The sequence below is a fragment of the Achroia grisella genome, unplaced genomic scaffold (genome assembly GCF_030625045.1).
Source record: "Achroia grisella isolate CSIRO2021 unplaced genomic scaffold, CSIRO_AGI_Agris_v1 utg487, whole genome shotgun sequence".
In the NCBI taxonomy this organism is placed as follows: domain Eukaryota; kingdom Metazoa; phylum Arthropoda; class Insecta; order Lepidoptera; family Pyralidae; genus Achroia; species Achroia grisella.
The window spans coordinates 1,736,468-1,751,001 of NW_026712891.1; the positions used below are offsets into that span (position 1 = coordinate 1,736,468).

The window sequence follows — 14,534 nt, forward strand, 5'->3', positions numbered from 1 at the left end:
ATTTCGCCTCTGAACATCATCATCAGGAATAGAGTTCGGGTATAGCTGGGAAGCCAAGTGTGGACTGTCGCAGTTTAGTCACCAAAAAATTATAGACGAGTGCTCTGTTTTTTGTCAGCTAGTAACATATGCTATATCTAGTTTATTGTATAATTATATTAGGCACCTAGCAATATATTCTCCTTAAAACCACAACTAGCCAACTTGACTCTTATAATGATCTGTCTGTCAGGTACCATCATGGCTACAGAACGGAACTGAATCTTTAGGTTCTCCGGCAACTCCTGGCGGCCCGCGTATCCTGGATTCATAGTGATGATAAAGGCAAACTCGGGGTTCAGACTCACTACGTCGCCATCACTGTATAAACAAAATTACATCAATATTTTGTTACATTTCAATAAATGAAGAAATTTATTATTAATTACACTATGCTTTTAATTTACATAATTCAGAAATAAGGATTTTATAAATTTTTGTTTCTATTATAACTTCTGTAATGAGGTTCTGAGTTTGATTCTTGGTTCGGATTCGGTGATTGTTTTGAAATAAATTTTGTTTAATTGCCTTGCGTCTGACTTTATCGGTTGTGCTCCCAAATATTCAAAGCGTAATTTTTCATAACCAGGCTATAAATATTATTGTATTTATTTTTATAACTGTAATTGTGTAGCATGTATTCAAATTTGTCCGTGATGAAGTTACTAGACGTGTTCAAATATTTATTGATGCAAATAAAATATGTAGCACTACTTTGTAACTAGGTACTAATATGTTAACATAATATATTGTGTTTACTGTCAGTTACACATATTTTGAAATAAAAAAGCGGTTCACCTAAATATAAAGAACTCTCTCTTTTCTCGTCTGGCGGTAAGGCAGATATAAATTTGCTGCGCCGCTACCGACAACACTGGAAGTTCAATGCGATTGAACTCGTCGAAACAACCCCAAGTTCCTGATTGCGCCAGCCCTTTGTAAATACGCCCTAAGCCTATAAATGAGAGAAAAGTTTTATAATTATACTGGTTTTGATGGTAAGTGGCAGTTTGAACAAATCAGTAAATATAAATTAATTTGACAAAGTGTATAAATAAATAATTATGAATAACATATAAATTATTGACAAATTTTCGAGACATGTTTAGTCATTCTACCTTTAACCTATAAATAATAAATAAAATTGTAGTGTCTGTTTGTAATATTGAAATAACCGTTTTTTACTACGGTACATACACTAAACTAACATTTTTTACAATTTTTGTCTGTCTGTCTGTTTGTTTCGGCTAATCGGCTGGACCGATTTTAACGGGCCTTTTTTTGGCAGGTAGCTGATGTAATAAGGAGTAACTTAAGCCAATGTTATATTTGAAAAAATAAAGTTAATTTCCACGCGGACTAAGTCGCGTGAACAGCTAGTAGAAAATAAGAATATTAGCCCTTATTCATCTATAGCTCCCGTTACGATAAGATATGATTACTTGTGGCTCATGTAGCTATCGTCATAGGCTAAATTCCGCCAATGCATCATTAATGTTACGAATATATGAATCATTCACTTTACTATCAGAATAATTTTCATAATTTTGACATTAATATTGACCACTAAATATTACATGGGTGAAACAATAACACAGCACTATGTAGAAGGTTCTCGCACATTCAAAACCATGTCAGGTTAAGAGAAATTGCTAATGTATTAACCGCAAAAACGACCATATAGGCAATTTCTTCATATCATAATTATATACCTATGAATTAAGAAGGAGGCTAAAAACTCATGAAACTTATAAAGAGACGTGCACAAACCTCTAAAGTCCATCTGGTCAGAGCAGTTGAACACAATGACTAGTTTCCCAAGCGTTCTGCCCATGTCCTTGGTGGTCTCAGTTTTGCCTGTACCCGCGGGTCCTGCAGGTGCACCGCCCATACTCATACCGATCGCCTGCGAGAGCGTGATATAGCAGCGATCCGTCAGAGGCGTGATTACTAAACGCTCTGTGATGCCGAGATATTCATTCTGAAGAAAACGTACCGTGATATGAGTATTGACATACTTAGTATTTACATCGCATACAGCTATGACACGCTCGTCATCTAATTGTGGCTGCGCGCCGTGCAATATATATTGTGTATCTGTGGCGTATTATGTTTTGCGCAAGACAATAAAAGGAGATTGAAAAAAAAACTTCATCTGCAGAGATACTCATTTGTATGTAGTACTCTTTATTATTAATTATTTTACTTTATTCTATATAGTTTTTATGTCTATAATTTACTTCTAATACAATATACTAACTATATATGTAACAACCAAAGTATAAATACTGCACCTATTAAAACAACACAACGTCATTAACGTAATTCGCCGAATTGAAATTTTTTATTTAATTTTTAAATACCTAGTTACGTATTCATATTTACTAGCTGTGCCCGCGATTTCACTCGCATTAAATTTCAATATAAAATATAGTCTGTGTTATTCTGATGCATAAGTTATATTACTGTAAAGTTTCATCAAAATGCGTTCAGTAGTTTTTGCGTGAGAGTAACAAACATTCATACTCACAAACTCACATTTATAATATTATATTAAGTTTAAGATATCTTCAATTAAATAGAGTATAAAGATTAGTAGAAGAGTAGAAGAGTATTAAGATATCGTAAATTTAACCTGATATAAGAAATCCACATCTGTTATTGATACGATACAATCGTCACTATCTTCAAAATAATAGAATCGAGCCTGTTTCTGCCATTCAAAGTCTATGGGTGATTTAATTCTCATCCGTACTAAATCATCAAAAATATCTCTGTAAAAATATACATAACATACATTCAAATTTTCCTACTAATATCATTATGAAACACTTACGTATTATTTTCAATCAACTTCAAATTAATTCACAGTACCTTTGATGGACATGAATCGTAATCATAGTTTCAACTCTAGTCCTATCTAAAGGCACTAAGTCTTTGACTGTCATATCAATTAATCCATTCAATAAGTCAAGGAATTTCTGATTGGTCAGCCTCATAATAAACCGGTCCGCTCTAGCCTTCTTTAGCGCATATTCTGCATCACTGGTCCACAAAATTTGCATACCTAACAAGCCAGCCTGGAAATAACATGAGCCAAGAATTTTAAGACTTTAGAAGATAAGTGCTAATGCTAACTGCAAATCAAAATAGTTTATTTTAAAATCATTACCTGTCCAGGGAAATTCCAAAACCCCACTAAAAACTCGAATTCCGGATCGCCAGACATAGTTTGTGAAATGTTAGCAATCATATTCCTAACCGTATCTTTCATTGTATCCAACAAAGTATTCAACCAGATCTGAAAATTATCGCAATAAAATTTTTAAAATTTGTTTCCTACAAGCAACATGCTTGACGAACGCACATTAGAAAAAATAAGATTATATTATTATTATAATATTTCCGAATAAAATTAGATCTTGAAATATCACCTCTACACCTCCAACGCAGGCGACAGGTCGTTCCAGAGGAATAGTCTCGCCATTATCAGAATTCATATTTATTATCCTCTCCTTGTCATCGAAATCGACTGTATACATTGCATCAAAGATGCTCGGAAGATGGGGCTGTTCATACAATATAATAACTTATTAGTAAAATGTGATAACATAAGAAGAAGAAGAAGAAAGACATTGCACTTGCCTGTATAGAATGAGGATCTGATGCCTGTCCAAGAATCTCTAGCAACACTGGATCTGACACGAAAAAGAACCTCGGGAATATCAATCGCTTCATCTCGAGGTAACCCGTAAGCGATTTCTGGCAAGCTTCTAACTGTTCAAATAGATGTGGTAACAGCTGCTTGAGGGTTTCATCAGAAGTACAAGTCTCTACACAGTTAACTATATCACGGGCGCGGTACATAATCTTGACGTAAGTTTTGTCGATTGTCTGAAATACAAAAAAAGATATTGAAGGCTGCCTTTAGAGTAATATTGATGTAAGTACAACATCACTAATTACTTAATGTACCCTGGACAATTCACACTACGCCATCTAGTCCCAACGTAAGCAGAGTTTGTATTATGAGAAATAAACTGCTGATATAAATGCTTCGATTTTTTTTGGAAATACATACATGATATATGTAGAAAACACCCAGACCTACACAAAAAAAACACATTACACGCACACTGTTTGTATCGTGCGAGTAGGAAGTAAAGAGATGTGCTAAACCAGTATAAAAAACATGTAAATAATAAAAACCATTTACTAAACCATCAATGACGAACTTCTCGACGACACTTCTTTCAAAGTTTCCAAAAACAGATACACCAGAGTTCTTTGTATTATAGTTATTTCATTATTTCATTTGTAACACACCTAGTTACATAGCAACATTCTAATACTACAAGTATACTCACGCCAAATCTCTTAGCTTCCGCCGGCAACTGTTTTGCAATATCACCACCTACAAATACAGCCTCCAGATACATCCATAAGTTCTGCACTTGAAGCCACTTCTCTAGAATCTCACTCGTGCTTACCAACTTATTAATCCACAAAAGTATATCCTTTTTAAACGGTGCATTGTACCTAAGTTATAAATATTTGCCATTACTATCTGTACATACTACCAGTCATTGTTATTATTAGCCACTTATAGATTCCAATCCTTACCACCTAATATAAAATTCCAGAATTATATCAACGTAATGAAAAGTGGAAAAAACATCTTTAAGCTTCATCAAGCACCTATTAAAGAATATACGTGTATATGTATGTACAATGCCACTTCTGAGTTGATCATGATGATCGAACTATATTTGCTAAAAGTATTTAAATAAATAAATTCAATACCTGTTAGACGCTAAAGAATTCAGCACCATCAGAGAATCTTCTAGCATAGTAATAATATCTAGGGTATCCTGCGCCTTAAGAAGTAACTCGCCACGATTTTTGAATGGCGCAAATGTTAGATCTACGACTGCCCAATCAGCAATCACTTGTTTCAATTTTGCTTCAATATCTTTTTCTTTGACAGCACTTATGCAGATATCCTGCATTAAAACCGATATTGAATAATTTTAATTTCGATTGAAATAGCAACTAAACTGTTAAGTTCCATTCAATTTTATACAATTTTTATATTAATGGATATGTGACTTTTCCCACTCTTACAGAGTAGGTAGAGATTAAGCCACTATATTTAGTCCTTCTACGTACAGTACATTATTTACATTAAACAATACAAGTAAGAGTGATGAATATCAACAATATTTAGAAAACATCTGACCTCTACATCTTCCTTATTTTTCAATAGGGGTGCTTCCATAACATTAGCAAGTGTAAATGAATCGGATTCCACATCCAAAACACAATCTACAAAATATACAATTATTTGAGTGACATTAAGTAACGCTCATATAAAAATACTCCGTCTTGTATCAGAGTGGCGGCTATTGGGAACTTCTGGATTTTTTTACTGCAAAATACTGTTTGCCATAAAAAGTATATTCAGTTAGTTGTTTTCTACGCCTTACTATAAACTGGTAATTTATTATAAAAATTTTTTAATAGAGGAATTCTAATCCATAATTATTTCAGTCCAGAAAATAATTTCTTCACAAAACAACGTATGTTTCTCAGCATACATAGGTTAATTACAAACTACAATTATAAATACATTAACAAAATTATAGAACTTTAAAATATTATTGCAATGGTTACACTAACTCATAAGTTTCTCTAGTCTCCTCCAATGTCTATCCTTCATTGATTTATCTGCCATCAACTCGAGCAAGGGACAAGTTTGATTGAAATCGTCAATTTTATTCTTTAATTCGATGAAAGCAGGCCAATCTTTCATTCCCTTCGGCAATTTTCGGCATCTGCAAACACGAATAGAAAAGAATCAATCAATAATTTATTCCCAAACATAATATAACTACGTATTCGGTACAAATTTCATTACCTAATATCGAATTCTGTCAATTGTGCTATGATTTGTTGAATATCGATTTCAACCCAGGGTGTTTCAAAATACCCGTCAATGGAGTTCATAACAGCTAAATACAAACTGTACCTGAGAAGTAAAATAAAAAAATTATATTATATTGTAGCTAAATCTAAACTGTTGCAACTACAAAAAAGAATAAGTATATTCTACACAAAATATTGTAGAAAAGAAAATAAACGAGGTACGGTAATAAGATATTTACTACAATGCAAATACTTTTGAAAACTTCAAACATATCTTGATAATAACCTACTACATAGTATAAGGAATACATGCCTGGCCAAGCTTGGTACATACCAAGCGGCCTGGCCAGAGTGTTCCTACGATTCTTTGATTTTAATTAGATCTTTCCTTCTCTAGCAATGCTATATTATGCTTTACATACACATATATATTTTACTACAACATGTGAAGCTTTTACAATTCAATATGTATACTAATGAGGGTTTTAAGATACCACTCGTACTGTACGAGTACAAACGACGACCCTAAATTATAGCAAAATGTTAAACCCAAAATAAATAAAAATCCCCGTACAATTTGCTGAGTAAATTAAATTCTTTCTTCTTTTGATGCAATATAGGATAGTCCTTTACTTCCATTCCAAATAACTTTTCACCATTGGAATACATTTCGAATCGTCGCCATAGGTCATCGAATCTTGATTGAAACATAATAACTCTGCAACAATATATTCTCTAATTAAAATCTAATTGGGGGGAAAGGGGATTGTTTGTAATGTGGAATGATGATCTTATTGCAAGCACTGTAACATGTAAGGTTGACCTCCACACGGTTCCTCTTGGAAAACATCATTAAAGATTCATTGTGAATTTGTCACGATGGGCTAACTGACCTGACCTGCTATCTTATCTTCCTCCACTGGAGCCATACCAGTGTATACCGTTAGCGCAAATGCACCTTTCTATTATCATCCATCAAAAAAATGTGTTTAATTCGTTATCAAAGTGATGCAATCACTGTTATATTTCATCGACAACTTCGATAAAGGGCAGTAGAGACATAAAAAGGGTTATATTGGGGTTCCTATAATTTTAATGATGATAATAAGGTAATGATACCTGTCACTAGCCTCTCTGGCACTGAGGCCAGGGGTCATCGGCCCGAAGGCATCGTAATCGGCGTCGAATTTCAACACGTCTTCAAGGAATGTCGCCACACCCTCAGTCAATTCTTTCTGCAGAGGTCCTTGCATATCTACAATTTTCTGTTGTACTTGTTGTGACTAAAATATATAATTATCATTATGTATTATTTAATTATTAATTTCTCTATACTAACATTTTAGTACAGAGAAAGATATGATGATGATGATGATGATAAGTTGACGAGATAGATATAGAGACTGTAATAGAAGTAGAATGTAGAGATAAACTAAAATTTAAATGAGCTGTTGTAAATCTGATTTTACTATACGTGTAGGAAATAGCGTAAAATAATAAATAAAAGAAAAATACACAAACATTTAATTTCATAATTTACTCTAAATAATAAACTAAGACTTTAAAGTGATAATACCTAACACTCTTCGACCTATGTTGTTACACTATCAGAAATTAATTATCTAGTTATATTTAATTCACTAAACGTGTACCTACCTAATATAAATAAAGTTCAATATAAATTTGCTCTTTCATTCACAGTTAACTCAAACTAGACATTATTAACTATTCTAAATATAATAATAACTAATATACTATAATAATATACTAAATATATATAATGATATGATAATGCTAGGCAGACCTTAATGGGTGGGTTGGAGGTATGACAGAAAAACTTAATATATTTTGTCAAATACGTACACAACACGTAACACACGTAAACAATCATACTCATAAATAACTTTAACTTAACCGCTAGGTGCTTGACCGAGAACGTCAATAATAATCTAAGTACCTCCTATACGACACGTAATACTTAACTTTTAAACTTAATAATATACATACAGTTAATAGCATATTCTGGAATGCATATCGTAATCCATAAACCATATCCGCATCGTCCTTAGGTATATCAATATTAAATTGTGCAAATGTCGCGTAGCTTTCTTCAATTAAATCTAATTCCATGTCCATACTATAAGAGATGGTTCAATTATTTAGTTTAATTATATACATACTAAAATAATGTGAGACCGTCGTGGCCTAGAGGTTTACTACTCTGAATTACGCCCAAGAGATCGTGAGTTCAAATCAGGCCGACACCAAAAAAACTGAGTGAAAGTTTATTTTTAGCTGGACTAAAAATTTATTCTAGAGGTGGTGGTAGCGACGTTAGTTTCAAAATACACCAAGCGAAATGTAGACATGTCAACTGTGGTGAACGACCAGAACGACAGTTAACAACGACAGTTGATTTTTTTTGTAATGCGAAAGTGAATGTATGTTAACTTTACTCCTTTTTACTAAACGAGCGCACGAATCTAAATAAATTAAATAATAAGATATGATTACATCACGATGATTATATAAAAAAATAATATGGAATAGGGTGAAATAGGGCACGAAAGTTTGTTAATATGAAGTGGCGGGTAACAGATACTTTCTTATATTTCATTTACCATTATAAGCGTCGTATGCTTTTTTGCCATCATCGTAGTATAAAAAATCTCTGAAACTTAAAAACTTACCCTATGAATTCTTCTCGGATCAATTCAAGACACAACATAGCCAATCTGACATCATCCAAATCCTTGATCTTCTTGCCCATCGTCTTCATGCGGTCATTGATGAATTGCATTAATCTTTGTACACGTTCCTTGTATGCCTGACTTAGCAATTTACCTAATATACGCTTCCATTCTACAGATTCCACGTGCAATGCTAATTTTATTTTATCTATAGAAAATATAAATAGTTAGTAGGTCAAAATACTTTTAGAACTTCGATTTTAAAGTTATTCATACCTGGATAGTTGCATAAACTTTTATATAACTGGAATACAAACAATCTTATGGAATACCTGCCAATTGTTATCTATATAGCGTGCAAAGCGCCACGAATATTATATCAATGTGACGCCTGTTATACCCTTCATGAATTGCCATTCCCTCCGTACCGAAATTGCTATACTGAGCCTTGGATGGTTAAAATGGATATGACAGAAGTTCTCAAGTAGACGGCTTTGTTCGAAGTCTCTGATATCTCAATGGTTACTATTCCTATTTCATTCAATTAACGGCAATATTTAAGTACATATTAATTTAGAACTGTACCGCCTTATTTTGTCTAATCAGTGCAACGGTTAAGGAATGCCATGAGTCATTAAGTCTGCCATGTATACAATTTTGTGCGCAAAAAAATAATTTAAAAGAATTTACCGTGTATAAAATAGTAAAGAAATATATACACACCCATATTGATTTGAATTGAACCTATAATATGCCGTTCTGGCAAATTTAAAACTTCTTCAGTTTGTTTTTCATATTTTTTGAGCATATCTCTGATGATTACATTGAGAGGATTTGAATCAACGAAGCTTTGCACCTGTTGGACTCTATCCTCGGCCCATAAAGGCGCGAACCTGCCATAAGTCTGAAATAAAATCTTTAACTACTACTCGTTCCATACAACTTTGTCTTCTTTTTTATACTAAAAGATTATCAATATCTGGTCTCGTGATGTGACCTCGGTAGCCTGGCGATTTGACATACCGCTTTACTTCCGATCATCGCTGGTTCGATTCCACGCACGATGTAAAGATTTATATTCATGAGTATGTCTGTTTATATCGCTTTTAATGTATTCTATTGCATATATATAATATATTATGTATGTTTTAAAAAAAAAATGAACTATGATGGCGCTGTTCTAATTGGCCTGGGTTATTATTATAAGTATTATCACTCATATTATTTTTTATAAAGGATAGGCTATGTCCGTTCTACTAACGTAATGTTCTATATTTTAATTTCAATAAGATCTAATCAGCCTTTTAATCATAAAAAGCTACAATAGTCAGATAGACAGACTGTAACACTGTCCTGTCACTGATTGCTTCTAAGTATGAACAATAAAGATGGTCAAATATATTATTGGATAAGTAATACTGACTTTTAGCAGTTTCTCTATGTCTGGTTTAAACATATACATCATTCCTTGTAAAGCCATTACTGATCTCACAATGTCTTTATGTTCCGAAACCATTCTGAAGTAATTTCTGATACCAAGTATATTCGATCCTGATCTTGACCCAGCTGAAAAAATAGTTCGTATTTAAATTTGCATTTTAAAATATCCATATAATTATTATAGTTATATTATAGACTATATTTAATTTGTACGCTTGTTTGTTTGATTGTAAAATATATACCTACTCAAATACTACTTAACCGATTTAAAAAATATCAAAATACAATTTATGTTCGCGGTAATCTCAAAAACAATGAAATGGATTTTCTTTCGGTTTTCATACTTTCTACAATAGAGATTTCGGAAAAAGCTTTAGATGTTACGTTAAGTTTTTTATAAATTAATTGGAATACCGTTTAAAACTAGCGAAGATTGTTAGTTAAGAAATAAAGTATTTTAAACATTACAATAAGGTCATACCACTCATACTCCTACTGTTTAACAAAGACCGTCCCTCCATTTTTTCCTTTTTTATTAATTCTTGTTGTCCCCACATAAAGACGTAACGGTGAATATCCATAATACAATTCAACACCACCTACAACCAAAATTAACAGAAACATATAAAACTTAAGGAAATTGAAAAAATATGAACAAAAACTTAAGAACGATATAGACATACTTGAGAAAATGAATTCTGTATTTCCTCCAGGGTTGGCTTTATTAAAATGCGAGGAATCATTAAATACATCATAGTCAACATAAGAGGCTTCAGTTTCTTTTGTTCCTCGGGATCAGTAGTCATTGTAAGGAAGCTGAAAGATTCAATGATAAACAATAATAATAACTAGTAGTCGCCCAACATTATCGAATTGCATTTTAATATGAATTAATAATAACATAAAAACATGTATTATTGTTATTAAGCAAAGAGACATTGATATACCTAGATACAGAAGCCCGTCGGCGGAGCAGATCTAAGCTCTGCCTTGTGCACTTAATGAGGGATTCCAGACACTTGGTAGCAAAATAAGCAAATAGTTCGTTGCACTCATTGATCGCAGGCAATACGTCAAATCTATCTGGATTTTCTATCTCTACAAATGCTGAGGAACATAATCGTTTGAACGGTATTAATATTTACGTCTGGAAAACAAGCTTGCCTATACACTTGAACCGTATTATGAATATTGCAATGAGTACTTATGAGTGGCTTTTCCTGAAAATTAAGGTATTGTACGCGCAAATTCAATAATACAAACAGACATTAATAGTAAGATACTTATTGATACCGATATAACATTAGAAAAATGAAGTTCTGTGTTCGATTCTATGAACATATTTTATGTATGTTCTTTGACAAATAGTGAATTGTGGACTGATTTAGTAAATCCTTTTTTGTTGTAACTAATTTAATGTCCATTAATAATAGAATAAAATACCATATGTAAACTAAAAATTTTATTATTATTAGTTTGGTACTACCTGTGTTTATAAATACTTATATTTCTTTTACGATATATAAACAAACATACCAGCATCCTCTGGAAATACTCTTGTGGCAGACGTTACTTGTTTTAATGCCTTCTCTGTATCTAACCTAAATATACAAAATAAAATCACATACCATCACTTTTATAGCATGAAGTACAAAAAAAATTAGCTTCAATGAAATAAGTTGTGAGGTGATTTAAATATATGTATATATATTTATTATAGCCAAAAATAAAAAAAACCTTAATAAAAGTTAATGGTGAAATATTTAATAATCAATTAAAACAGTAATAAGAACGTTGACAAAATATAAGTAGATCATAATTATCATGATGTATTATTACCAATTATCTTTCAAGTCCTGAATTTGTTTTGAAGGTACACTGTCTAAAAATTTATTAACCAACTCAATGACTGCAATTTCTGCATTACATGACTTCTGTTGTAAATCAGATGCTGAAATGTAATTTAACAATCCTGAGGGTATATTATTGTATTAATTGACTAGGCATTCATTAGTTTATTAAATTACAACTTTTTAAAAACTTTTATTAGGACAACTCACATAGCGCCCTTTAGTACAAAGCTAAGCAGAGATTATGTTATGGGTACTAAACAACTGATATAAATACATAGATGTACATTTTTGTAAATACACATAAAACAGCCAGACCAATAGAAATAATCACTCATTTAATACAATTGTCTGTACCGTGTGAGCAATCGAACCCGCGACCATCGATGTGCCAACGCTGGACCACCGAGGTTATCTAAAACTTAGTAGTTATATATTCTAGTGCTACAAAATATCAAATACCTGATTCTCTACATGAACTACAAACTGACCTATTTCGTCACGTCTATTATAATTCTCTTCATAAAACACTCCTGGGTCGACAGCTTCTTCCGGAAGGTACACTAACAAGGTTTTTGTAATGGACTGTAAAATCGCGTCAATACGAGCTTCTTTCATGTCTACCACCTAAAAATATGAGAAAATTCTCTTGAATGTCCTAATATCTTCATCCTCATTCATAGTAGTTATTCGGCCCGTGTCACTTAAAAGATTTTTTTAATAAAACCTTGCAAGAATTCAATACATTTTATAAAGAGTAACGATAACATAAAAAAGTAGTCTTTAATAGCTCAGTGTTAGTTATAATAATGGCACCAGTTACCTCTTTAACGAAGAGATCTACTTCGTCCAATATTGCATCTATCTTATCACAATACGAGGGTATTTCTAATGAAGTCCACGTTATGGTGGATAGACCTGGTTGGAACGCTTTCTCGAGTTTAATCAATTGAGCTCGAAGCAAAGGTAAATATAACTTAGGCATACTCCTGAAATATATCATACAAGTTTCATAATTTAATCAAAAATAACTTTTTTATTGCTATCTACGTTTGTGGAACCCATAAGATTAAACTTAATCTTATCTACTATTTCTTCGATAGAGTAGACCGGTAGTTCCTGCTAAGCGAACTTTAGACATAGGATAAGCATATCTATACTTTTTTGCTACTTCCTAGTTCATTGGTTGATGATGTTAATAATACCATAAAAAGACACTAGAAATGCATGCCTGCATCTTTCACCACGATTTAGAACTTAATTACTGACATTATTTACTTCTAATATTTTACATGTAAAACAATAAAATATATAATACTATTCTGTACGCAACAAAATTTAAAATAGTACCTTCTTATCTGGTTATTTCTTTCAACTAAATATTTTATTCGTTCATAATGTCCCAGTATTTTATCTTTACAGAACGCAACCACCTGAGCTCCATCAGGTACATCTGCAATGTACAACATATAGGTATAACATCTAGACCTACGTCGTAGCTCGCACTGAAACATTTGGCCCAACGTCGTACTAGTAACAACAGCAATTTATTTCTTTATACTACTCTCGGAAGCTAGGGAAGCTTTGCACTGTTACACACCGTAACAAAAGAGTGTAATTTGATAGGTATAGTCAAAGACTGAAATGTTGCTGTAGTCAGTTTCACTGTACAATTATTTATACAGCTCTTATGTGTGTACTCGAGATGATGATATAAATTTAAGAAAGCAGACCATAATACAATATAGTTTAGTTGCTTTTAACTAAAATAATTAATACACTTAGAATACATTTAAAATTTACTTACTGAGTCCCAACTGCCACATGTACTCTACCTCTCTAATACACTCCGGTATATAAATACTAAAGTTCACAATATACATGTTAGTTACAGGATGCCGAATTAAAAGCGGCGCGATCAAACCGAGGCGCACCTACAACGAATCATGCTTTGTTTAATAAATACCTAAATACTGAAATATTGAATATAATATATATTTATAACATATTAATAGATCGATAATCAGAGGCAGCACAGTACGAATACATTCTGTAATAAAGACGTGGCGGTGTTATTGTACAAAAATATATTAATCTATATGTATATTCAAGATCAGATACGGAATTAACAGAAAAAAGACTTGTAGAGGAAGTTATCAAACATTAAGTTAGCCATGTATACAAATTTAGTTTGCATGTAGCACGAATAAATAAATAAAAAGAATGATTTCATCATAAACCTGTAGATATGTATATATTTGCGTATGGGAATAAAATATATATTTTTTTGTATTTATTTCATATTGTTTATATGTAATTAATTATAAAAAGTACTAATTACTCTCTTCGTATTAAGTCAGCTAACAAGTTATTTTCTACTGTCAGCTATATAAAAATAATATTATTATTATTATAAATATTAGTCACTCATAGGTAGGTACATCGCGTAGAAATAAGCAAAATATTATAAAGTGGCCCATTAGTCTTACCTGCCCAACATTTTCTACCCAGGCTTTATGATATATTAATTCAAATTCCGTGAATACTATACTCATTACGTTGTATAATTTTATACACCTTTGTGTATTCT

The 14,534-nt window shown here is 32.2% G+C and overlaps 1 protein-coding gene across 1 annotated transcript in view; it reads right to left on the bottom strand.

Annotated features, from left to right (window-relative positions):
* LOC131845843 (dynein axonemal heavy chain 8) overlaps positions 1-14,534 on the bottom strand; it is a 52,572-nt gene that overhangs the window by 30,968 nt on the left and 7,070 nt on the right. The window contains exons 15-43 of the mRNA XM_059194978.1: positions 14,434-14,532; positions 13,752-13,878; positions 13,295-13,397; positions 12,768-12,933; positions 12,436-12,571; positions 11,934-12,045; positions 11,631-11,695; positions 11,042-11,201; positions 10,778-10,910; positions 10,576-10,693; positions 10,078-10,220; positions 9,378-9,558; positions 8,655-8,862; positions 7,972-8,101; positions 7,084-7,247; positions 6,539-6,682; positions 5,957-6,067; positions 5,719-5,873; positions 5,279-5,364; positions 4,843-5,042; positions 4,407-4,578; positions 3,685-3,933; positions 3,474-3,608; positions 3,212-3,340; positions 2,914-3,119; positions 2,675-2,813; positions 1,810-2,020; positions 838-994; positions 167-360 (exon numbers count right to left, since the gene is read on the bottom strand). Of these exons, the coding sequence (XP_059050961.1) occupies positions 167-360; positions 838-994; positions 1,810-2,020; positions 2,675-2,813; positions 2,914-3,119; positions 3,212-3,340; positions 3,474-3,608; positions 3,685-3,933; positions 4,407-4,578; positions 4,843-5,042; positions 5,279-5,364; positions 5,719-5,873; positions 5,957-6,067; positions 6,539-6,682; positions 7,084-7,247; positions 7,972-8,101; positions 8,655-8,862; positions 9,378-9,558; positions 10,078-10,220; positions 10,576-10,693; positions 10,778-10,910; positions 11,042-11,201; positions 11,631-11,695; positions 11,934-12,045; positions 12,436-12,571; positions 12,768-12,933; positions 13,295-13,397; positions 13,752-13,878; positions 14,434-14,532 (4,333 nt within the window). The remainder of the gene's footprint in view (positions 1-166; positions 361-837; positions 995-1,809; positions 2,021-2,674; positions 2,814-2,913; positions 3,120-3,211; positions 3,341-3,473; positions 3,609-3,684; positions 3,934-4,406; positions 4,579-4,842; positions 5,043-5,278; positions 5,365-5,718; positions 5,874-5,956; positions 6,068-6,538; positions 6,683-7,083; positions 7,248-7,971; positions 8,102-8,654; positions 8,863-9,377; positions 9,559-10,077; positions 10,221-10,575; positions 10,694-10,777; positions 10,911-11,041; positions 11,202-11,630; positions 11,696-11,933; positions 12,046-12,435; positions 12,572-12,767; positions 12,934-13,294; positions 13,398-13,751; positions 13,879-14,433; positions 14,533-14,534) is intronic.